The 25,329-nt window shown below is 43.6% G+C and overlaps 1 protein-coding gene across 1 annotated transcript in view; it reads left to right on the top strand.

Annotated features, from left to right (window-relative positions):
* Positions 1 to 362: 362 nt before the first annotated feature.
* LOC147418390 (Protein kinase superfamily protein) overlaps positions 363 to 25,329 on the top strand; it is a 76,261-nt gene continuing 51,294 nt past the window's right edge. The window contains exons 1-11 of the mRNA XM_086507282.1: positions 363 to 920; positions 10,594 to 10,982; positions 11,105 to 11,248; positions 11,394 to 11,519; positions 23,607 to 23,694; positions 24,067 to 24,160; positions 24,285 to 24,378; positions 24,481 to 24,535; positions 24,620 to 24,711; positions 24,872 to 25,042; positions 25,232 to 25,288. Of these exons, the coding sequence (XP_086363408.1) occupies positions 554 to 920; positions 10,594 to 10,982; positions 11,105 to 11,248; positions 11,394 to 11,519; positions 23,607 to 23,694; positions 24,067 to 24,160; positions 24,285 to 24,378; positions 24,481 to 24,535; positions 24,620 to 24,711; positions 24,872 to 25,042; positions 25,232 to 25,288 (1,677 nt within the window). The 5' untranslated portion in view covers positions 363 to 553. The remainder of the gene's footprint in view (positions 921 to 10,593; positions 10,983 to 11,104; positions 11,249 to 11,393; positions 11,520 to 23,606; positions 23,695 to 24,066; positions 24,161 to 24,284; positions 24,379 to 24,480; positions 24,536 to 24,619; positions 24,712 to 24,871; positions 25,043 to 25,231; positions 25,289 to 25,329) is intronic.

The raw sequence follows: 25,329 nt of genomic DNA, 5'->3' as shown, positions 1-25,329 counted from the left end.
TGGCCTCTCTCTCTCCCTCTCTCTCCCTCTTTATCTCGTGCAAAAGGATTTGTTTTTGTTTTGGACTTTAGCCTTCATGTCGTAGATTGCGACACGTATAAAGGGCTCCCCCTTTCGTCATATTATGTTAATAGATGCTTTTGAAATATATTGTAATATAAATAATTCATTGTTATATTTAAAAAAACATAATATTTTATTGTGATACCGCATGTTTTCAAATTCTAGTGCCACTCTCTAACACAAAGAAGCCCCAAATTAGCCTTATGTAGGCCGTAGTGAATTTTCACCTTGTTTTCAAAAGGATTGCGTTATTGAAAGCACCCTCACTCGGCTTTTCTAGCGAGGTTCCAATGGAGCGAGGTGGCAAAGCCAGGTCCTTATGCCTGTGTGGTGGGGCCTATCTATAAAATCAAAATGTAGACTCCCATCAGAACTCTGTGTTACGTGTAGCCGATGGTGGGCAGCTCTTACCCGCCATCGCTCGAGCTAGTCTTCTGCTCGCCATACACTTCGTCTCACGTCCGCAGCATAGAGAAGACCTCATAACATAATGGAATCCGTAGGCGTCTCCTCACATCCCGCCGCTCCCCAGCTTAGCTTCTCGTCGCAGATTTCAAATGGAAATGGCTCTCTCAGACCCAGACCGCTGCCCCATCGTAGCTCTGGCATTCGCTTTGACTCATCCACATTAAATAAAAGAAATGTTGAGGTTTCTGCACGCACTAATGGAAGCAACAATGGCGCGCCATCAACTTCATCTACGTCTGCACCAGCTACCATCAATAAGAACCCGCAGAATGGAAGACAGCCTAATGGCACGTCTTCTGGTAATGGGGCCTTGAATGGAAAAGGAGAGAGGTCTTTAGTAGTCAATGGACGAGAATCCCGCATGGTTCCTATTGGAGAAGCATTGAAGAGTAAGTCTTCCTGTCTCTCCATCTATCCTGTTATATGTTGGCTGTGTCAGAAGGAAGATTTTGAACTTCTCAGTGAGCTGTTTTGTTTAGATATCATTGTCTTGTGCAGAATTCATGTTTCTTGTTTCTTGTTGGGTGTATGGACCCTTAACTTTAGGTCAATTTTTTATAAAACTGAAGAATTCTTGCCGAGTTACATCCGTGGCTCTTATTATATGCTCTAGTGCTTTTCCCAGATTTTTCATATAATGAACTACGGTTGATTTTTATAATACAAAAGGACACAAGCCCTCCCTTTTTGCGAAAAAGATAACAGTAGCTCAAAGAAAATAAGGAGACTACAAAGGAGGAGAAATAGCTTTGGTGCTGAAAAATAGCTTTAGAAGGTAGGAGATGTATGGGTCGAGTTTAGAACTCACTTTCATATCACTGTAAGGCTTGCTGAATGTGCAACCCATACATGAAGCAAGAGATGAAGAACCATCAAGCCAAAAAGCGACTTAAGGCACTTCTATTTTCTCTCTCTAAGTAAGGAAGGCTCTCCCTTCCTCTAAGTAAAAGGAGCCTTGAGCACTCTTTGATCACTTATCTTGACCTTACACCATCATTCACTTCCTCTTCACATTACATCTGGTTGTAGTCTTCCATGGTTTTCATGGCAAGCATTTTCAAGTTGCCCCGTTTTGTGAGAAGTTGCACTTCAAATAAGGATGTCATGTAACTCCGGGCAAAATTATTCTTGAAAGCTTGCCAAGTCCTTGGAGCATGAGGTTTTTAGCTATAGAACTCCACCACTGCATAGCATTGTCTTTGAGAAAAGCTGCAATTCGAGATCTTTGATTCTTCAGTGTTGTTCCCAAGGCATAAATATTGTCGAACGTTGCAGGAACTGTAAAGCTTTCTTTCAATCTTTCAGTCCCAAAAAGGTGAATTTTTTTACTACTAGATCCACCATCCTTGAAGTCCTTGGGCTGATGTGGTGCAAGGCCCAGATATGGATAATATGGTAGGCATATGAACTCCAACCGTTATACCTAGGTGGCCGTGGTGGAAGGGGCGGTGGCAAAAGCGGTTGCAGTGGCAAATGGTTGCACCATATTTCTAAAAACTCCACCGAACATAGTGAAAGACTATGTAGGTTGTCGAGAAGAAGTTCTTGTGCTTTTTGGTGTTGGAGGAGGAATGACTTGAGGCAACATAGGTGGCAACATGTAGTTCAAAAATTGTTGGAAGCTTTGCAAAATCGGAAGGTTCTGTTGAGGGTGCCTTAAGAGTATGTCACGGAGTTCGTCGAGGAGGAACTGCAGATACTCTTGTCGAATCTAGAAGTGCCATCTTGTCCTTGTCTGTCTGGGAGGGATCAATGTGCTTTTAGAAAAACAGATGCTTGAAGCTCTGATACCACCATAACGGGAGGGCACCACGTGCTAATCAAAAACAACAAACTGGAATATACTTTTACCGCTTCAAACAAGAGAGAGAGAGAGAGAGAGAGAGAGAGAGAGAGAGAGAGAGAGAGAGAGAGAGAGAGAGAGAGAGAGAGAGAGAGTCGAAGTACTCAGTGCATTGTCCCCAAAACCTTTGCGCTTCTTTCGATATTTCTTTTATATTGCTTGACAAGAGGTACAACTGTTGTGGGACTTGATTTCTGCTTTCGCAAACCTGGAATGCTAGATAGAGACCCCCTTTACATATTTAAAGGCCCTGGGCCTTGAAAAGCCCTGGGCCTTGAAAAGCAGTGCCATGAAAAGCTTGTGCTTCTAAAAGCACTCGTATCCAAAAATCTCGTGCCCAGTTTTAGTTCCGCAAAATATGGAGTTGTCTGTATAGTGCCACATCAGTGTTATTTCTGCGTTTTGGACTACTGGGTTGTACTCTGTCCACATCAGTAATCGCACCTTGTCCACGTCAGCAGTTGATCAGGGTTTTTATGTCCTCGGCTGACCTTCCATAATTTTGGGGTCTTTAATGGCCCTAACCTTTAGGGGTTGCCACATCACCAACTTGTGACACTCATTCTAGGCCCTTGTTCTGCTCAAATTGCATTTGCTTGAGGGCATTCTTAAAATGCTGTTCCGTTTCAATTTGTGTTTCAAATAGGGAACCCATTGTAGCAAGGCTATAGTGTTGCAGGCACTGGACAGACAATTGATTCAGTTGGCTGAGTCCACATTGGACGGACTTTTGCCTGGGCAGTGACACGTGGCAGGCATACGGTTGTGGTCTAGTGGGTGCGGGGCCAGACTATCACGACCACAGTTTTGAGATAGTCTTAGTTGGATTAGATATTTGCGAGCCGTTGGTGGCTCTTTATGGTGTATATATCCGTAGCTGTCTGGGGCTTTATGGATCATCCACTTTGTATGGTCTAGCGACTAGTCTCGAGTCCTGAGTCTAGAGTTCTGCACGACACTGGCACTCTCCGTGCACATTGGAGCCTTGACACCCACATTGTACCTTGAGTCCTGAGCTTGGACTTGTGTGTGCTACCAGCCAGAGTTGTATGGTTCTTTGAGCTTGTCTAGTTCTATTGAGTTGAGTCAGCAGTTGTGTTTTGAGTCGTGTCGTGTCTTGAGTCATATTCCACTTCTGTGTTTGAGTCATGTTCCCGTGTGATGTTTCTTTTGTTGGAGTGAGGTTCATGCATACTGCATCGAGGAGAATCCACTCTAGAGAGCACGACACCTTTTCCTCGCTAAAGGTGCTCTCATTTTTGGCATGCCCGGTGGGACTTCAACTAAAATCTCACTCCATGGGAAGACCAATAGAGGAGCTATTGGGTTTACCTCTCTGTTTTCGTATGTTGGTTACGATTGGGTTGGGTTGCTTCAGCTTGGTCTGGTCTAGTTTCACCTTGTCCGGCTTAGTCTAGAGCTGTTGGTCTAGTCTCTCGTCCTAGTCTAGTAGTCTCTCGACCTAGGCTAGTCCTCTCATCCAAGTCTAGCCAAGTGGTCTAGTCACTCGCCTTGGTCTAGTGGCGTTTGGGCCAGTGTCCAATAAGTTACAGGTCTTCGTGTCCAAGGCTTGGGTGGGCTTCTGGTTATTGTATGTCAGATACGAGGTAGTCAAAAGAGCGACAAAGCCCACTACTAAGGAAAAAGCACTACCACAGGAAGCGACTACCACAGGAAGCGTCAACCCTTCGTGCCAAGCAGAAGACCACCAGCCCCATTACCCCTACCTTCTCCCTCAACCAGTTCTACACCTCCCCATTCACCCCCATCAATAAACTTCTCATCCCCTGTGTTACAGCAAGCTCCAGTGCAATTAGCTGTTGCACAGACAACCATGGAGGAGCTAACAAGCGTTCTAGCTAAGGTGAATATTAAGTTTCCGACTTTCAAGGGTCTCTCCATAGAGGATGCCGATGACCATGCCCGAAGGTTTGTGTCTCTGTGCAGAGATCGTGGCCTCAGCCGAGAAAATGCCTACTTAGTACTCTTCTCATCTACTTTGGATGGCTTAGCAGACAAGTGGTACAGTCAATTTGTTGAAAACCACTTGACTACTTGGGCCACATTAAAAACAATTATTTTGTGAAGCTTTCAGACGAGGGGACTTCCAAGAAAAGGTTCTGGATGAGTTGGCCAACGTGATGCTTCAGCCCAAAGAGACTTTTGTAGAACTTATGACCAGAACGAAGTCTCTGGTCGCCAAGCTTCCTCAGCAATGAAGTGAGTTTATGGTCAAGAAATGGGTAGAGAAGGCTCTTCCAAAGACTTCTCAGCAAAAACTCAGAGAGAATCTCCGACCTGACGCCAACCTGGAGGAGTTTGTTGCTGCTGCTACTAGGATAGAGGGGGCAAGGAAGCTGTTTTCCGACTCTTCTCAGGTTGAGATTGCCTCTGTACTCTTGGAAAGTCCATCTGACCCTTTGACTTCTTCACGTAGGGAACTTGAAGCCCTAAAGTTACAGCGTGCTCTTCAGGAGGAGAAATCAATTTCTCTTAACAGGATGAAAGGTGCAGCGGAAGTGAATGTTGAACTTTGCTCAAGATGAGTGCTCCGAACTGTGCTCAAGGTTCCTTTTACTTATGGAAGGGAGAGCCTTCCGTTCTTTAATGAGAGAGTCCAATGGACACACAAAGTGAATGGGCACAGTGCGAGAAAATGTATGAGACTGAGAGATAGAGAGAGAAGAGAATACGACACCAGAGACGTAAAACCCTCCTCCGAAGGCCCCACTCTCGTTCGCGAGAGTGGTCTACTATTGATTGCACAAACTAGTACAAAGTGGATGCATGAGACTGATGCAAGTCTAGGCTATGTCGATGTCGACGACGGGGATGACGAGACCGACTCTAGGGTTGAAAACTGACGCACTTTATCTGCTGTCCAAAAACGCCAACGGCTGAAATCTGCTGCTGCCAAAAACGCAAGGAAAAACGCTGTTTTGCTGCAGGTTCTTCGTGTCTTTGGCTGCCCTAAAAAACGCAGATTTGCGGGCCCTTGAAGTGCTCCGGAAATGCTGTTTTTGGCCGGTCTTAATTGCTGAATCTCTGAGGCTTTGTCGCTGATTCGCTGAAGCTATGCACTGCCGAAAATGCCAAGGAATGGGCGATAATGGTCTGCTGAAAAAACTCCAGCAGAGGGGGGGACCTGTGGCGATGAGGCTATGGATGGAAAATGCCAGGGGATAGGAGTCCATGGCGATGATGCTACTGATAAAAAACGCAAGGGGATGGGAGGTCGCTTGCTTGGAGGAAAAATGCCACAAGGGGGGAGATCTTGCTTGAGAGAGAGAGAGGGGGAACCTGCTGCCTTTGGCCTGTCTTCTCCTTGCTCTTCTGCCAATTAGTGCTAGCTTAGGTTTGCTTATATATTATCTTACCCAATTTGCCCTACTCAGTTCCCAACAAAAGTCACTTAAATTAATAAGTGAAAAATGTCAAAAATAGAGAAAATAGGTTAAATGCACGGGAAAATTCCCTTGAAGGATTCTGATGGGAATGCTTATGATCATGCTGTGTGCAACTAGAGGATATGCATCTACACTAAGTGCCTGGGCATGCACGGTCTGCGAAGAGACTCACAAAAAGTGCCAGAACACTTGCTAATGTAGACTGATTGGACTGACGGAACCCTTGTTATGAAGTAGCTTGTCCACGGACACATAGGGTTGGATGTATCACGTGACACAGGAGAAGCCCCCACTTCACGAGGCTTTGGATCAAATCAAGAGAGAGCTAGAAGAACTTAGGTCTTAGCAGGAGACTAAGGCTATGGTATGGTGTAGCTCATGTTGCTCTCCAAGACACCCTCCACAGGATTGCCCCCTTCGCGCTTATTGCCACTTCTACGAAAAGCTTGGACATGAAGACAAGGATTGCTACTATATCAAGGGATTGCGGCAAATACAACAAAGCCTTGGTCCTTCTTTCCAACAGGGGCTAGCACCGACATCCAATATGGTTTCCCCCTATGGCCATCCAAACTACATGCCACCTTTGCTCAATACACCTATTGTCCAAGATATGTCAAGTACTTTTCCATCTCAAAATTTTCAACTCCATGCAACAGGAGCAGAGACCACCTCATCCCTCGTTTGTCCATCAAATCGACCCATCTTGTAAGGTGCAGCGGAATGAATGTTTGCGCTTTGCTCAAGATGAGTGCTCCGAACTGTGCTCAAGGTTCCTTTTGTTCTTATGGAAGGGAGAGCCTTCCGTTCTTAATGAGAGAATGCTATGATCACAAACAAAGTGAATGGACACTGTGCGTGCAAGTGAATGAGACTGAGAGATAGAGAGAGAAGAGAATACGACACCAGAGACGTTGTAAAACCCTCCTCCGAAGGCCCCACTCTCTATGGCGAGAGCAGTCTACTTATGATTGCACAAATCTCTACAATGCTTGGACTTGCCGACGATGTCGACGACGATGAGGACGACGAGGAGATGCGCTGAAAATTGAAAACGCTTGTGGTTCTTGATGATCCGTCGCGGTAAATCTGCAAAAACACTGGGGCTGATCTGCAAATAAAAAACGCTAGGGCTGAAAATGGCTCTGCTGTCGCCGGATGGCCTGCAACTGCAAAACGCTAGGTCTCTTGTTGAGTCTTCTGTCGCCAGGGATCTACAAGAGCAAAAACGCTGGCTGATCTGGTCCAAAAACGCTAGGTGGTTGCTGTGGAGCAAAAACGCTAGGGCTTGGGGTTCTGCTGAGAAGTTGCCTGTTGAGCAATGGTGCTCCTGATGCCTCTTCTGCCATTTAGTGCTAGTCTAGGTTTGCTTATATACAAACTTACTCAATTTGCCCTACCTACTTTCCAACAAAAGTCACTTAAAAATAATAAGTGAAAAATGTCAAAAATAGGTAAAATAGGCTAAATGCACTAGAAAATTCCCCTGAAGGATTCTAATGGATTCCGATGGGAATGCTTATGATCATGCTGTGTGCAACCAGAGGATATGTATCTATACTAAGTGACTAGGCATGCACGGTCTATGAATAGACTCACAAAAGTGCCAGATCACTTCTAATCTAAAGTGACTGGACTGACTGAACCCTTGTCGTGCTGTAGCTTGTCCACGGACACAGAGGGTTGGATGTGTCACGTGACACATCTTATGCTACAGATGCAGAGAATATGGGCATTACCAAGGCAAATGTCCTTTGCCTGAGGGTCTCTTCCTTGCCGCCATTGCCCGCAGTCTAAGGACTACTATAGTAAGGATTGTCCCAAGCAAAGGGCATCCTCATCTTCAGGCTCAACTCGGAACCAACAAGAATTCACATTCCCGAAGATCAATCTGATTGCAGTGAACACCATCCCTCAGCTTCACCTGCTACTCATACGGTTAGGCCACAACAATCGTTGGCGTCCTCGCTCGGGTACAAAGAGCAGCTCTTGGTCTCAGCTTGCCAACAGGTCCATCTCGTCCATCTCCACTTCCGCAACCTGGCCTACCCGACCCAAGTGACGAGCCCTACGTTGGTGCTAAGAGCAGGTCAACCTCCATGCTATCTGACATTGATGGAGCCTTCTTGGAAGCAGTGGCTGACTTGCAACAGGTCAAAGTTCCAGAGGAAGCCCACATTGAAGGAGCCAAGCCCACAACAAAAGCCATCTTGAAGAACACCTTCTAGCAAGTTCACTTTACGATATGCTCCGGCTCGATGCAAGTCCTTTGCTCTTCTCCTTTGCGCTCTCCCACGATCACGGAGCGTGATGCTATGATACTGTGTCAAAAGTCGATGATGTGGAAGTGCATAGATAGAGAGAGATTTTGCTCGAACCAACCTATGGGCAATGAATTAGATTGATTATTACAATGGTGGTAGAGAGCTTCTTATATACTCTCTTGGGGGATTTCAATACCCCCTCACACAAATTGCCCAAATGACGGAGTAAATAAATAGGATTACATTGGGCTTTCACTTGAGATGCATCATTTTAACAAGAATATGAGAAACAAACACGGGGGCCCCCTTCCAACACACACTTTTTTTTAGTAAAGTGGTATTTTACTGTTGATGGGAAATCTTAAAATGTGGACAACCCTTGAGGATATTACATCAGCATCGAATTTACGAAACTCAGAAGCAATCATAATTGTGAAGGGAGAGGTCATCCTAGTTAAGTTTGAAGTGGAAGCGAAGTGATTGATGTAGAGATTTTTGGAAGCATCCAAACCTTTTTAGCAATGTCTTGATGAGACATGCAGAGATTACGAGATGCCCAAAACAGCCAGAATTTACCTCAAATATAATAATCAAACAACATAATGTGATTAACATGAAGAGACTTCACCAAACAACCAGAAACGCTTCTGAAAAACACCACCCAGTAAAGGAGTGCGAACGCCGAAGACATACAGAATTCCATAAATCCAAGTCTTGGGTATGTATGCTAGGTCAGAGTAAATGGGGAACAGTCTTAGGTGTAACTGCATCCTGAACATAGCAAGAAGTTGCAATTTTTGAGCTCGAAGAAGGCTAGAGCTAGAAGATATCGCCATAGAAAAAGACGCTCACTTAAAGGGAGCTTACCTTGTGAGATGGCCAAGAACACCTTCTGCCACCATGTCTCTTGTTCATACATGCTCTTAAAGCATTACAATCTTCAACAAGCCAAGGAGGTGACTATAATCTTGCATGCGTGTTTTTAGTAATAGTGAACAGCAACCATGATCTGCCAAATTCGCAATTTAACCTTACTTGAAAGTAGAGAAGCTGGCATGAGGGAACAAACATGTCCATTATCATCAATCACATCATAAGATAATTCTACTTCCCTTTTGAGAGAGATAATAAGGCTGGTGAGAAGAATGTTGTACCAAGTTTTTTGTAAAAACTTTACTCTACTGTATGTTTTCAAGTTGCAGCAATACTGTATGTTTTCAAGTCGCAGCAATACTATGCTGTGCATCCCAAGCATGCAAAGATAAATGCCTCATAATCACATGCAATCAAGCTTGAAGTAAAGGAACTTCTAGAGATCTGAAGAATCCGATGCCTAAAAGAAGTGGAGCACATATGGCATAAATGCATAGATAGTCCAAGGCTGATTTTGTTCAACTAGCACCTGGGGACTAGCACCGGCAGCAAAGTGATTTTCCTTGCGATCAAATGAAAACATCAATGTAATGCAAAAGAGGAAGGGTCCATTGCAAAAGATTTTAATATATACCGTCAAGATGGACTGTACGTCTCTGAGATGTACATTTAGTGGCTAAGTAGATATTTATTTACCAAATTCTGTGTGTCGGGCGATTCTTGATTATCGAATAGAGCTTATGCTGAATTGTTTAAGGACTAAGAGAAGCTGCCAAATTATCCAAGCCAAGCATTTACTTTGCAGCATATGGGAACGTTGAGATGATTATCATGTTTGAGTCAGTTTGACAGGAGCATTATGAAAATCTCCAGCCAAGAATGTATTTAAATGCCAAGGATAACTAAATTTTTTTGCCAAAGGCCTCCTTTCTCTGCAGATGCAGAATTTGTATATACCCCAGCAAGTACCTTGTATGTAACACATGACAATCATCCATCTTGCTAAGTCATTGTAAGCAACAATAGGTTGTAGATTATTTCAAATCAACATGAGAACATCCAAATTATCAGTAGAACCAGCATATGCAATCCAGTAACCGACAAAGGAGTATGGTGGAAAGCAGATGGTTGACATGCCTGATCTTGTCAGTAAAAGCCCTGCCCATTTTTCACCACAGGATGGGACTTATGGCTTTATCTACACGTTTAGATGAGTTCAAATGGATAGCACAGGCCATTTCAGTCTTTTGAGGATGTGAAACACTTCTTTCTTCTTTCTGACTGGTCTTTGGGGGACACAAGCTTACAAATTTATACCAGAAGACACAGGTAATGAATTAGACATGCTATTCTTGTACGATGTTTCAAGTAAAGTTTCTTGCATTGGTCAGTTGGTGCTTTTAGTTAAGGTAACCCCCCCCCCCCCCCCCCCCCCCCCCCCCCCTCCCCCTCCTACTAGCTTTTCAAGCTGTTCGAAACAGTTTCTTTGTGTATATGCAGCTCAAGTTCTCAGCACTCGAGATCCATCAACTTCCTTTAAAGCTTGTTGAAATTTTGTGACTAAAATCACCACAAACTCTGTCTTCTTTTTTCTTCTCTGCTTTTCTGATGTTTTCTCAGTTGCAGAAGTTGCCTTGGGTTAATAGTAAACGTTGCTCTACTGACCTGTGAGCAGAGCAGCCCCTAGAGAATGCAAGGACTGACAGAAAGAGACCTGCAAATGGTTCTGTGTTGAAAGGGACCATTATTGGAGTTGCAAACAACCTTGACACTGTCCCCAGAAAGAGTTTGCTCTCTACAAATGGTTCAGTTCAGAAAATGAATGGGGCTCTGCAAAAACTTTCTAAACAACCTTCGTCATTGGAGACTTCCTTAGCAAATCTGGGATGGGATGACGACGTCAAAGTTTTACCTTCTGATGAATCCTTTAGCTGGTCGAAAGAGAATTACAGCACCTTGCAAAGGACGGTCGACGTTTGGAGCTTTGTTTTGTCATTGAGAGCACGTGTATATTTTGATGATGCGAAGTGGAGTTTTGTTGGTGGCTTTTCTGAAGAAAAACAGGTCATTGCTTTTCTAACACTCTAGCAGGCAGAGAGGTTGTATATAACTTCTCTGCTGTGGAAACTCTAGATTCTCACTTTCTTCTATGTTTGACTCATAAGATGCTTGTGATGCTAATGCAGAAAGCTAGGAGATGCAAGACAGCCTCGTGGGTGAGAGAGAAGATCTTGGAACTGGGTCCCACATTTATTAAGCTTGGGCAGTTGTCATCAACAAGATCTGATCTTTTCCCCATAGAGTTTGTGGAGGAGCTTTCCAAGCTACAGGTACCTTTTAACAAATAGCTAGCATGGCTAATCGTCACAATGACAATAGATCTAGCGTTCATTCTTTCAAAGGAAAGGTTTTGGTACATTTACAATTCTGCTGCTATCACCTTTTGATGATTTGTGACCAAGGCTATTTTGGTAGGATCGCGTTCCTGCTTTTTCTTGTGATAAAGCAGTTGCGCTCATCGAGAAGGAACTGGGTCAACCTCTAAGTGCACTCTTCGGTCTATTTGAAGAGCAACCCATAGCTGCAGCTAGTCTTGGACAGGTAATTGCAGTATGCGCTCACACATATAACAATTTGCATAAGCTGCAGAGTTGCATGTGTTTTATAGTTTTTTTCTTAAAAGAGGCACAATATCGCTGTCTTTATTGCTACTTATTTTTCCGACCTGTAAGATTTAAAAAATAAAATAACATCGAATGTATGGAAGGACCAGGAATGAAGGAGAGTGATTGTAGGGATGACTGTTCTAGTAGATTAGTGATCATTCACGGCCATTGCTCTTAGAGAGCATATTCTTGAAATGCATTTGGGGCTCTATTTAGGAGTGTTGTGCCATCTAGGATGAGGTCCTTATCTTTTTGAAGAGTTGGGTGGTAACATGTGTACTTTTGGTGGACAAGGGACTAGAGCTGGACTTGGTGGATCAGGTAGATAAGGGACTAGAGCTGGATTGGGTGACCCTAGTGTGTTTGAGGGGAGGCTTGTGTTTGCCTACCACCTTTTTGTGTTTAAGGGGAGACTTGTGTATTGTGAGCCTCACCCTTTGTGAGGTTTGAGGGGAGGATTGTACAATGCTTGTAACAAAACCCACATAGGGGAGGATTTTGGGATGCGAGTTTTGTTGCATCTCATGTGAATCTCCTCTCCACCTTATGTGCTTATGTGTAAGCCTAGTAGACAATGCCCATGTGTTGTGTCCTATGTGGAAGGTGAGTTGGAAAGCACAGTCAACCCAATGATGTGTAAGGCTTAGAATAAGCCACCAAATGGGTTTGCACGTGTGGCAACTCCACTACCGTTTCTAGCTCTACAAAAGAGCCTATGCTGCACATACTTTCATGCATACTAATCAAAGCTTATTTGCAGCCATATTTACTTTGTACATTAGGCCTTAAGTTTAAGTTCATCTCTAATCTAGTATGATTAAGCTATATCCACCCTAATCCATATCAAAAAGTGCAATGCAAATAGATGGAAGAAGTGGGGAGGGGGAGACAAGCTGCCACTTGCAAGAATGGGACAGAGGCTGCTTGCAACTTGCAAGAGGTTGAAAATTCTAAAGCTTCAAGCTTGACTTGCAAGCTGCATTGAGAGGCTTAGAGAAGAGTAGGGGGCTTTTCTCATTGAATAGCTTGCAAAGAGATCCCTGCAGAAAATGTGTTTCATTTGATCATGTTAACACTTATAATAAGCCCAAATGGCTCAAAATTCTGCCTTGCTGGACAGCTCATTGTGGACACCGCAGTTCCAGCGTTCCGTAATGTACCCGCGATACCAAAAGTCAATGGTGGAACATTTAGATATTTCTGGCATTCTACTTGACCTGAGCCAACTGGAACAGTGTTCTTGCATTCTGATGTTCTGGAATGCATGTCCCTTATTTCTATGACGCATGGTCGTATCTGTCTCTACTGCTAGTAACGAAAGCGATGGTAGAGAGAGTGGCTTCGATGGAGTCCCTGTGAGGTAGTGAAGCAGGGTCTCTCACTCGGTCTGCTGCTAGTGACAAAATCGATGGTAGAGAGATTGGCTTTAATGGAGTCCTTGTGAGGTAGTGAAGCAGGGTCTCTCACACGGTCTGCTGCTAGTGACAAAATCAATGGTGGAGAAAGAGTACTCTTTTGATTTTGTTTCACCACGAGAAATTCTCGTTTCCAATAAGCCTTAAAGCTTTTGGAGTAGTTTCTTGTTACTTTGGGAGTGTGCTTCAAAGCAGGATTCTTGCAACTTTCAGGAATGAGCTACAATATTGTGGTGCTTGTCTCATCAACTACCTTATTACTGTAAAATTTTTCCTATTTAATGCTTCTTTCAACAATGCCAAGCTTCATTATAATTGAGTTTGCCCTGCATCTCTAGAGTTATGAAAGAAACTCAGCACGCAAATTTTTTGTATTGGTGTATGCTCTTGTGTATGTGTGTGTGTGTGATGTTTGAGTGTGAGGGTGAGAGTGGCTCGTCGAAACTCAGCGCGTGTGTAAATCCCTGCGTGAACAGTAAATTCTGCGTGCGCTCAGCCTGCCTCTCTGCGCGAATTTGAATCCTTGCACCTGCACAGCCTGCGCGAGTCTATATCCTGCACGAACTCTGCCTGTGCAACCTGCAGCTCTGTGCGACCCTGCAATTCTGTGTGCAGACAGTCTGAGCGGCCTGAACCCCTGCGAGAAGACAGCCTGCAGAAGTCAGCTCTGTGTGCAATCAGCCTGCGTGATCAGGTGGAGCAGGTCATTGCTGTCCGTCATCTGTCTGACTTGCTGCCTCAACAGCATCACGCAATTGACAGCTGCTGCCAGCTTACAGTAATCCAGGCATACATTTTGCAGGTGTATGAGCTCTGTGGGAGATGTACAGAATTTTGAGGTCTCTGTAAATAGTTAAATTCACATAAAATACAAAGAAAGTCTTTGCTTTAGCTTTTGGTCGTGGTTTGGTTAATGCATGTCAGAGTTTCCATGTGTCTTAAAGCGTTGTAAAGCCATGGACAGCGTTTCGGAGAATGTTTCTGAAATCAGAAGTTGTTTGTATGAAGACTTCGAAGAGGCTCGTAAAGCTTGGAACGGACAGGCACCTGCCCTTGAGGTGCGTATTCCCGTCCAGATCTGATGGATCCGGTAGCACAATATGCCATGAATGCGGTCATTTTGTTTTTCCCTGGTAAAATGCCTGCTGCGCAGGATGTCGGACAGTGGGTTGATTTCCTTCTAAAACGCCAGGCTGTCAGAGGAGTTTATTTCGGTGCTCGGGGTTTCTATGAGGTACTTTTGGCAGATACCGAGGCTAGAAACCTCCTACTGGAGATGTCCTCCCTCTTTTTTGGCACGTAGATGACTCATGTTTTGCCTTGGGCACTTACAAAGGACTATCAAAGTCTTATTCGTCACAAATATCCTGTGTGGGTGGAAATTGTTGACTTTCCGCGCACGTGGAGGCATTTTCTTCCGTTATTGGTTGCTCGGCTTGGCAAGGTGATTTGCCCTCTGAAATTGGATGCGAACACCAACAGGTTTTGCATTCTGTGGGATACGGATAAGCATACCCCGGATGGAATTATGGTGGACTCAAGGGATCCTTGGGTGGGCAAAGCGCCCTTTCAAACTCAAATGGGGCAAATTTGCTAACTCTTGTTTTCGATGCGGCAGATTTGGTCACATGCAATCTGAATGTCCTGAACCAGTTTTGCAGCCCCCTCTTTCGGCTGTTCCTTCCTCTTCCCCTGCCCTTATAGGCAAATCTGTTGGTGACGCTAAATTGAATGGTGCCCCTGCTATGAAGGTGACTTCTAATGCCAATAAAGAGAAAAACATAAATTTACCATCTGTTGATGTTGGGAATGTAAACGCAGGGAAAGGAAAAAATGTTGGGCCGAGTGATGTTGGTTGGTGGGTGGTACCTAAAAAGACAGTGAAAATTCGTACTCCACCTTCCTCTCGTAATTATGTTCCTCTGGTTAACGCCAATAAGAGTGTATCATTTAAGCAGCTTCCCTGCAATGACAATCGCACATTGATTGACGCTTGGGAAAAAGCGATGCACTCTTATAAGGATGTACTTTTGGGTGAGGCTTCCACCTCTCAGGTGATTTCTATGGAGAAGATTCTTGCTTTGACTCAGCGATCGGGATCTGCCATGGATGTCGTGGATGGAGATGTCCATATGGGCATCCCGACTTGATCCCATGTTTTTTGCCGCTGTACATATGGTTTCCGATGCATAGTTGTATTAAATGTATTTCATATAATGTGCGTGGGTTATGTAACCTTGATAAATGGCAACTAACCTAGTACTATGTACATACATGTAAGACGGATATCGTTGTTTTGCAAGAACACAATCAGCATGACTTTGCTTGTTAGTGTTCTTATTTTGCAGGTTATTGGATTGCATATGCTGGTTTGCAAGATTACTCAGGTTTATTGATGCTGGTTCGGCATGAGCTTCAGCTAGTTCTCTTGTATAATGATCCGCACGGCCGCTGGATGGTGATTCAATGCTTGTTGAATGGTAAAGTGTATGAATTTGGCGGCATTTATGCGTATACATCATCTGGACAAAGGGCTGCTCTTTGGCGAGACATCTCTTCTCGTTCATGGACTTCAAATGCATTCCTTTGCGGTGATTTTAATAATACCCCTGAGATGGCTGATAGTACCGCTGGTAACTCACATATGTTGTCTGCGGAAAGGCAAGAATGGGATAATCTCTTTGCTTCTACTCAGATGATTGATATATGGCGGCATATGCATCCAAATGCCTTTGGTTTTACTTTTCAGCATGTTGCCCACTCTTCGTATAGAGCGCGGTTGGATAGATGGGTATATGCTTCATGTGCAACAATATGAGGAATTTGTATGTGAGGTCAACATTGATTACACCTTACAGTTATCGGATCATTACCCTGTTTTGCTGAATGTGCGTTTTGGGCAGACTCTTTGTGACTGAGCTCTTCTGAGGAAACGTCTGCTACTTATTAACAATGCTTATCTCACTCATGAGGTTTTTCGTGACAGGATTTCTGAGGTTATTCCCCCTCTGCTTGCTCATATGCATCTTGATCTTGATGCTGCCTGGTTTCGCTTTGTTATGAGGGTGCAAAGTGTTATTTGTGACTATGGCACACATTACATGCAGTGCACTCGAGGGGATGTCAACGATGCGAAGCAAGTTTGTCAATGGTTGCAAGCGTTGGCTGATTTACGGCCTTTGTCTAGTTTTGAGATGTCGGAGTTATGTGAAGCTTCTGTGTGTATTCAGCGTAATGACAAGCGAAAGCTTGCTAAATGGCAGACGCGTGCCCGTCAATAGGCTTTCATGGATAAAGGATGTGCTTCGAAGCAATTCTTTAAGCATTTGCATCATACAAGACTCTCACAGGCAATCAAGCGGGTTATGCTTTCCTCGGGTGTTTGGACTTCTTCAAAACAAGAACTTGCAGATGCCATGGTTTTGCATTATCGACATGTGTTTGTTGTTCCTTCTCAGGCATCTTCGATTGCTTACCATGCGCGTCAATTGATGCTTTCTTTTGTTACTCCGATCATATCACCGCATGATGCATGCGTCCTTGAGGACTCCTTTACTGCTTTTGAATTGCATAGTGCGTTGCTTGCTTTGGGCCGTTGGCGATCTCTCGGTTGGGATGGGCTTATTGTGGAATTTTTCCTCTCCTTCTGGGAAGCTCTTGAACAACCGCTTCTTTTTATGACAAATGCAGCGTGGGAGAAACACGATTTGCCTCTGTCTTGGAAAGAAGGTTTACTTAAATTGCTGCGTAAGCAAGCGCTTTGTGAGCGATTCTCTCATTGGCGTCCGATCACCTTGATGCCGGTGGTTTATAAGATATTGGCTAAGATGCTGGTGAACCGCATGAAGGACCATCTTTTTGCAGGACTCCATCAGGCTCAATACGGTTTCATTCCACGTCGTCAGATTATGGATGATGTTATGATTGGCATGGAGTATGCTAAGTACACTCAATAGGATGTGCTGGTTATGCAAGTTGATATTGAAAAGGCTTTTGACAGTGTGCAGTGGGACTTCATTGCCGCCACGATGAGGCGCCTAGGGTTTGGTCCTAAATTAGCCAATCTGGTTTATTTTTTGTATGCATGTAGTACGTCTTCAGGGATCTTGGAAGGTGAATTGATTGAATCTTGGCCTCTTGGTTGTTCGGTTAGGCAAGGCTACCCCCTTAGTGCTCTGTTGTATGCTATTGCCACTCACCCGATGTTGACTTATCTCGATCACTTAACCTCTGTTGAGCGTCTTCATGGTCTGCGTTTACCTTCGGGCCGTACATTCGTTGGTCAAGCTTACGCTGATGATTCGTTGTTTATGGCTCGTAATCTGTGGGCGGATGTCAAAGTGATTATGAAGCCTTGGAACTTTTTGGTGTTGCGGTTGGACTCGTAGTCAATTTTTGTAAATCAAAGCTTCTGCCTCTTCGTTCTTGTGATTGGCATAGTTTGTTGTGGCTAGGTGAGATTGTGTCTTCGAATGAAACCACTAGGCATTTAGGTTATCCAATTGGCTGAAATGTCACTCACTCTCAGAAAGTAAATTGGGTTATGCAACGTTTGAATGCCAAATTGCATTACTGGAAGCTATCCACTTGGCCCTTGCATGTTCGTTTGCGAATTGTTCAGAGTATCTTGTTGGCATATGTTCAGTTCTTCTTGCCACTGATGCATTGGCCTCGACGATGTCTTGATTCTCTTATGTCGGACATTATGTCCCATTTGTGGCAGACTCATGCTTTGAAAAAAGGTTTACGCTTGATGTCGATGGAGAAGCTTTGTACTCCTAAACGTCTTGGTGGACTTAATATTTTGGATTTGCGCAGGCATGTTTTTGCAAGAAAAGCTATGTTGTTGCCTACTCTTGTGCAACAAGTTCAGCCTTGGACTCTTATGTTTGCATACCTTGGTCAACATGTTGTTACTTCTGCTTTTGGCTATTGGCAACCATCTATATGGGAGTTGGTTTTTGGCAAAATGGAAGGGCACATTCCTGGATGTCCTCTTGCTTCTACTTTAGTATCTGCCTGGAAAGAGGTTACGGTTCTTTTATCGTGGAATCCTCGGTAGGAAGGTGATTTGATTCGTTTGGAAAGTCTCCATTGGAGCCGGGCCTTTTCTCTTACTTTGGTCGACTGTCCCCTCGTCAGGCTTACTCTCTCTCTGGTCGTGGCATTCGTGTGGTTGAGGATGTGGTCGATGAGGCCGGATATACTTTTGACTTTTCCTTTGCCGCTCATCGTTTTGGATTGGGCATGTATTACCGTCAGTTTTGGAGAGAGCTTGAAAACATGCTACTCGACCTTTTGTCTGTTTCACCTTTGTCTGATGGTGACCGCATGTCTGATTGGGCCCTTCGAGAAACGCCTTTTCGAGATATTTTTGCAGGTCGAATTTATGCTCTTCTTCTACCACAACCATGGCTTGATGGTCATTGTAATGCCCTTTGGCGAATGCACAAATCTGACCTCTCGTGGAGGAGGCTCCTCTCTGCCTTGTGGAAAAGCCATTTGCCCTTGAATGAGCGCCTGTTTCTTTGGCGTTGTTTACTTGGAGTGCTTCCCGCAGCACTTTTCTTCTTGTGCGTGGTATTCGCCCTTCTTCCCGCGTTCGTTGCTCGAGTGCAGAGGAGGATATTTGTCACTTGTTGTGGGATTGCTACGTTACTATAGACTTTCTTCGCCGTGTATCGGCTTGTTTGCGGCTCCGTTTTCCTGGGATGGTCTTTCACAAAAGGTTCTGGGTATTTGGCATTTTCTCACCGACATTACAGCGGTTTGCGGTTTTCTTTATGTGGGTCAGATACTGGGCTTATTGGACATTGTGGAGCCAGCGTAATGCTTACATGTTTCATCATACTCATGCAGACCCACTCCCAATCTTCAAGCTTTCTCTTAGGCAATCCTTACGGTTTGCTTTGGAAGTTGGTGACATCACCATAGAGATGCATCAACTTTCTTATGAATGTTTCTAGCTACTCTCTACAGCTAGGTAGTTCTGTGTTCTTCCTCTTGTACATGATCCTTTCAGTTGGTTTTCCTCGCTTTGAGGTTTTCGACTAGTAAATTAATCAAAACGATTTACAAAAAAAAAGCATGTGTGTGAGTAACAAGGAATGGCCATTTTCAGGTCTGCGTGCCCATTCCACCTTCCCGTTCCGTGTTTCAAACGTCAGTACTTGTAATAGGGAATGGCATTTCATGCCCGTTGCTGTTCCAATTTTCCGTTCCAGGTAACTATGGTGTGTGTGTGTGGGGGGGGGGATTACACCTTGCAACTATCGGATCATCACCCTGTTTTGTTGACTTCGTACTTTGGGCAATCTCTTTGTGATAGACCCCTTTCTCGAAAGTGTTTGTTGCATATCAACAATGCTTATCTTACTCATGAGGCGTTTCGATATATAATTTTTGGACTTATTCCTCCCTTGCTTGCCCACATGCATCTTGACCTTGATGCTGCTTGGTTTCGCTTTGTTATGCGGGTGCAATGTGCTATTCAGGACTATGGTAAACAGTATATGCATCGGACTATGGGGAATGCTAATGCTGCCAAACAGGTTTGTCAACGGTTGTAGGTATTGGCTGACTCGTGGCATGTACTCTGCAATACCGGAGTTGTGTGAAGCTTGAGTATGTATTCAACATAATGACAAGTGGAAACTTGATAAATGGCAAACGCGTGCTCGTCAACGGGCTTTTTGTGGATAAAGGCTGTGCTTCAAAATAATTTTTTAAGTCTACATCACATGAGGGTTTCCCAGGACATTAAGGGTGTAATGCTTCCTTAAGGCGCTTGGACATCATCCAAACATGAACTTGTTGATGCCATGGTCTCACATTATAGATAGGTGTTTGCTCCTCCTCCTCAGCCCTCTACAACAATTGTCAAGCACGACAATTGTTGCTCTCTCATGTACATCCAATTTTTTCTTCACAGGATGCACAATGCCTTGCGGAACCATTCATTGAAATTGAATTGCATTGTGTGTTTCTTGCATCGGGCCGTTGGCGATCCCGTGGCTGGGATTGTCTTTTTGTTGAATTCTTTCTCTCCTTTTGGGAGGCTCTCACAGAGCCCTTGCTTTTCATGGTGAATACGGCATGAGAAAAACAAGATTTGCAAGTATCCTGGAAAGAGGGTTTGCTTAAACTATTGCCTAAGCAAGCACTTTGCGGGCAATTTTCTCATTGCGGCCAATTATTTTGATGCCTGTCGTTTACTAGGTGTTGGCTAAGTTAAAGGTCACCTTCTTATAGGACTTCATCAGGCTCAATATGGTTTCATTCCATGTCGCCAAATCATTGACAACTTGGCTAATGTCTGATTGGCATGTAATATGCAAAATACACTAAGCAGGATGAACTTGTTATGCAAGTTGATATTGTAAAGGGTTTTGACACTGTGCAGTTGGACTACATTGGTGCTACAATGGTGTCTTGGGTTCGGTCCTAAGTTAGTCAATATCGTGTATTTCTTATATGCTCGCAGTACGTCTTGGGGGATTCTTGAAGGTGAACTCACGGAATATTTGCCTCTTGGCCGTTCAGTTAGGCAGGGCTTGCCCTGCCCCCTTATTTCATTGTTGTATGCTATTGCTATTCACCCCTTGTTGATGCATCTCAATCATTTGACTTCCGCTGGTCGTCTTCATGGCTTGCATTTACCCTTGGGCCAGAATTTCATAGGGTAGGCTCATGCAGACGACTCTTTGTTTATACCTCGCAATCCCCAGGCTAATGTCCAAGTGATTATGGACGCTTTGGAGCTATATGGGCTTGCGACTGGTCTTAGAGTCAATTTTTGCAAATCGAAACTTCTGTCGCTTAATCCTTGTGATTGGCATAATCTGCTGCGTTCACTCACACTCAAAAAGTGGATTCGGTTATGCAATGCATGAATCTCAAATTGCATTATTGGAAATTATCCACATGACCATTTCATGTTCGCTTGCGAATTGTTCAAAGTATCTTGATGGCTTACGTTTAGTTCTATTTGCCATTGTTGCATTGGCCTCGCCATTTTCTCACTTCTCTTATGTCATTTATTTTGTCTCATTTGTGGCAAATCCATGCTCACAAAAAAGGCCTGCGTTTGATGTCGATTGAGAAACTTTGCACTCCTAAGCGCTTTGGTGGTCTCAATATCTTGGACTTGCATAGACACATGTTCTTGCTAGAAAAGCCCTGTTGTTGACTGTTGCTTGCCCTTGTGCAACAAACTCAGCCTTGGGCTCTTATGCTTGCCTACTTGTGTCAGTATGTTGTTATTTGCTTCATTGGTCATTGGCAACTAATCTCTGAGAGGTCGTGTTTGGCAAGATGAAGGACACATTCTTGGATATCCTTTTACTTCGAGTTTGATTTCTACGTGGACAATTTTGTTTATCATGGCATGCACGACAACAGCGGGAAGGGAATTCGCTTCGTTTTGAGTGTCTTCTGGAGTCGGGCAATTTCTGTTACTTTGGTTGACCGTTCGCCTCGCCAGACATACTCTCTTTTGTCGTGGCCTTCGCGTAGTTGGTGATGTGGTTGATGAGACGGGCTACACTTTTCAGTTTCCCCTTGCCGCTCGCCGTTCTGGATTGGGTATGCATTACCGTCAGCTTTGGAGAGAGCTTTACCCCATGTTGGTTGACTTTTTACCCATTCCTCCTTTGGCTGATGGTACCCACATGTCTCATTGGAATTTTTGGGACACGCCTTTTGAGGCCATTTCTGTCATTCAGGTTTATGCTCTTCTATCACGGCTTCCTTGGCTTGTTGACCATTGTAATGCCCTATGGTCAATGCACAAGTCTGATATCTGGTGGAGCAAGCCACTCTGTGCCCTCTGGAAGAGCCACTTGCCTCTGAAGGAGCGATAGTTTCTCTGGTGATGCTTGCTTGGAGTCCCAATGTGTAATTTTTTGAGTGCACGTTATATATGCTTTTCTCCTTGTGTCCATTGTTTGACTTCGGAAAAGACTATTAGTCACTTGCTTTGGGAATGCTGCATTACTAGAGTTTTTCTTTGCTGCATATCAGCTTGTATGCGGCTACATCTCCCCTCTATGGTCTTCCACGAACGGTTTTGGGCTTTTGGCATTCTCCCGTGTTCCTTACAATGATTTGCGGTTTGAGTCAGATTTTGGGCTTTTTGGACCTTGTGGTGTCAATGTAATGGTTGTATGTTCCATCGCTCTGATGCCTTGGAAGTTGGTGATATAACCCCAGAGATGTATCAACTTTCGTATGAATGCTTTTAGCCCTCTTTCACAGCCGAACACTTACGTGCTCTTTCTTTTGTATATGATCCTTTCTGTGGGTTTTCCTCGCCTTGAGGTTTCCCACTAGTAAATTAATCCCAAAGATTTACAGAAAGAAGTGTGTGTGTGTGTGAGAGAGAGGTGGTATGTGGGAGCATATCAGTGTCACCGTGAAACATTCCAATGCTGAATGTTTCACCCTTGAAACATGGTGTTCACCATGAAACTTTTCATTGTAATTTTAGAGCATAGTGAAACATGGGACTGAAATGTGTATATACTATACGTGGATTACGAAAGGAACTAAAACATATAACTGTAATAACTTGTTTTTAGCGAATGGCATGTGTTTCACTTGATTAGTGAAAGATAACAAGGCTCAAGGAGTTTCACTTGTCCGGACCAGCCGAAATGTGTCTCATGGTGACCATGGAGCATTTATTGGTACCTAGTTCTACGCCCTCTATTGGGCAATGACGATGTTAGTGGGGATGTAGTAGTATTTAGTCAAATACGGAGCTGATGGTAATTGTCTTGTGGATGACTACCATGCGTGTATACCTTGCACTTTCCTTTAAAGGTGAATCTAGGCATGCAGAATTCACATTGTGACGTTTTTGTTTGAGTTATGATCAATTGATATTGTATTAAAACTACCTTATCATAGTACATATTTTTCCTATCTAATGCTTCTTTCAGTGCTAGGCTTCATTATGGCTAAGTGTGCTCTACATCTCTGGAAATATGACAGAAACTCAGTATGGAGATCTTTGTATTGATGGACGCTTGTGTGTGTCGCGTGTATATGGTGTGGGAGTGCAGAAGCATATGTTGGTACCTAGTTCTACATCCACTATTGGGCACTGACCACGTCAGTGGAAATGCCGTCGTATTTTAGTCAATACTACGCATGATAGAGTTGATGGTTGTATTGTCTTGTGGATGACTACCATGAGTTTATACCTTTTACTTTCCTTTTAAAGGCTACTGTATATATGCTAGGGCAGAATGGGACTCAGTAGTGACATTATATTTGAACAAAGGGATTGTTATTGGGGATAGTGTGTTTACAAAGCTGTGGTTGACACATGCTACGTTTTGTTAGTTGCCGACCTAGATGGGGTGCACACCGCCAGGGTGGCTTGTAACTAGACACATTTCTTGATTTTACTGATTGTGCTGATTGATTGTGGTCGGATTTTCCTATAGTTCCCCCCCCCCCCCCCCCCCCCGATGGTGTTCAAGTGGTTTCTTTGGTGGCTAGTACAGTTCAAGCCTAGGCCAATGTTACACTTTGTAAGGAGTGAAGTCTGATTCCAAGGTTATCGGCCTGCTTTAGTGAAACAACATATTTAACTTTTGTAGGTCCACAGAGCAGTGCTACTGAACGGGGAGAAAGTTGCAGTTAAGATCCAAAGACCTGGATTGAAGGAGCTTTTTGATATTGACTTGAGTAAGTCCATAGCATTGGAATGCAAAAAGCTGCATTTATTAAAATTTCCATTTCGAGTTCAAATGGCTTTTCAATTTTTTCATGGTATCTGATTGGGATTTGTATGTACTGTGTTATGGTCTAGCTCAAGCCAGTCACTGGCATTTGTTGCTTGCACAAAGCAAAATTAATTTTTTCTCATTGTAGCTTAGTGTTAGGGCCTCAAATTAAAAAATTAGCTCATTTTTATCAAAACCATTGTTGTCTTCCACGTTTTTCCCTTTTGCAAATGGTTTTTCTACTATAACTAAGAGAAACTACTATTGCTTGGCATATGATAACATTGATTCTTAGTGATTTTTCACGTATCTTAAAATGGGATATATGTTACAGGAAACTTGAAAAAGATTGCTGAATACTTCCAAAGTAGTGAGACATTAGGGGGTCCTACTAGAGATTGGCTCGGCATTTATGAGGAGTGTGCAACGTAAGTTTCACAAGAGTTGGTGAAAGCTTTGCTGCTTCAACATTTTCAGCATCACTGTTTTTAGGGTTCAGACAGTGGAGCATTGCTTAAAGCTAAGCTTAACTCAAGTATCCTGTCCTCACAGTATTTTGTACCAAGAAATAGACTACATCAATGAAGGACGCAATGCTGATAGGTTCAGAAGGGATTTCAGAAATATAAAATGGGCCAGAGTTCCAGTAAGTAGAGGTGACAACTTTTGTGTCATAGCTCTTGAATAAAGGATTTTGAATTCCTGTTAGAATTTTCGGCCAAACATTTTCATGGCTTTCTGTTCTCAGCAAATCTTTTGGGATTTCACTTCGCGCAAAGTTCTGACTTTGGAGTATGTTCCTGGTATACCACTCTTTTATGACAATACTGCTCAGTTTGCTTAATGATATCTGCCACGGCTTTAATCTTGCCTTCTCTAATTTCCAGGAATTAAAATCAATGATTTAGCAAGGCTGGATGCTGGAGGTTTTGATCGTTCTAAAATCGCTCGTAGAGCTATTGAAGCTTATCTCATTCAGGTCATGTAATTATTCAATCAGCCTTACATGTAGAAGAATGTTCGTTGCCTGTCTAGAGTTGGGCCAAATTTAATATTTTTGCTGCCTGTCTGGACTTTTACAAAATTTGTTATTTTTACTGCCATGCAAGGGACTAAGACTCAGAAATTGTCTCGGGCAGATATTGAAGACTGGTTTTTTTCATGCGGATCCTCATCCTGGCAATCTAGCTATTGATGTGGATGGATCTTTGATATACTATGATTTTGGCATGATGGGAGAGATAAAGGCCTTCACAAGAGAGAAACTACTTGAAATGTTCTATGCAGTATATGAGAAGGATGCCAAGAAGGTAGACTAAACATTTTTAAAAGTAGTTACATCTTAACTTAGTCAATAGGGCTCGTGAGAAACTCCCTCAAGTCCTGCGCTGTTGGATGACCAATGTAACTGCTGCAGTCAAGGATACATCCTAAGTATAGACAGGTCATTTTTGGATAAGTAAGATTATCCACACCTTCCAGTTTTTTCATGGTTGCAGGTGATACAGGCCCTCATTGATCTTGAAGCACTAAAACCAACAGGAGACATGGCATCAGTGGGTATTTAATTCTGAAAAGTGTTAAATGAGATTCAAAT

Source organism: Adiantum capillus-veneris, chromosome 30, assembly GCF_014529385.1.
Source record: "Adiantum capillus-veneris isolate H3 chromosome 30, ASM1452938v2, whole genome shotgun sequence".
NCBI lineage: Eukaryota > Viridiplantae > Streptophyta > Polypodiopsida > Polypodiales > Pteridaceae > Adiantum > Adiantum capillus-veneris.
The sequence above is the reverse complement of the archived record's forward strand: the minus strand, read 5'-3'. Positions and strand labels throughout refer to the sequence as shown.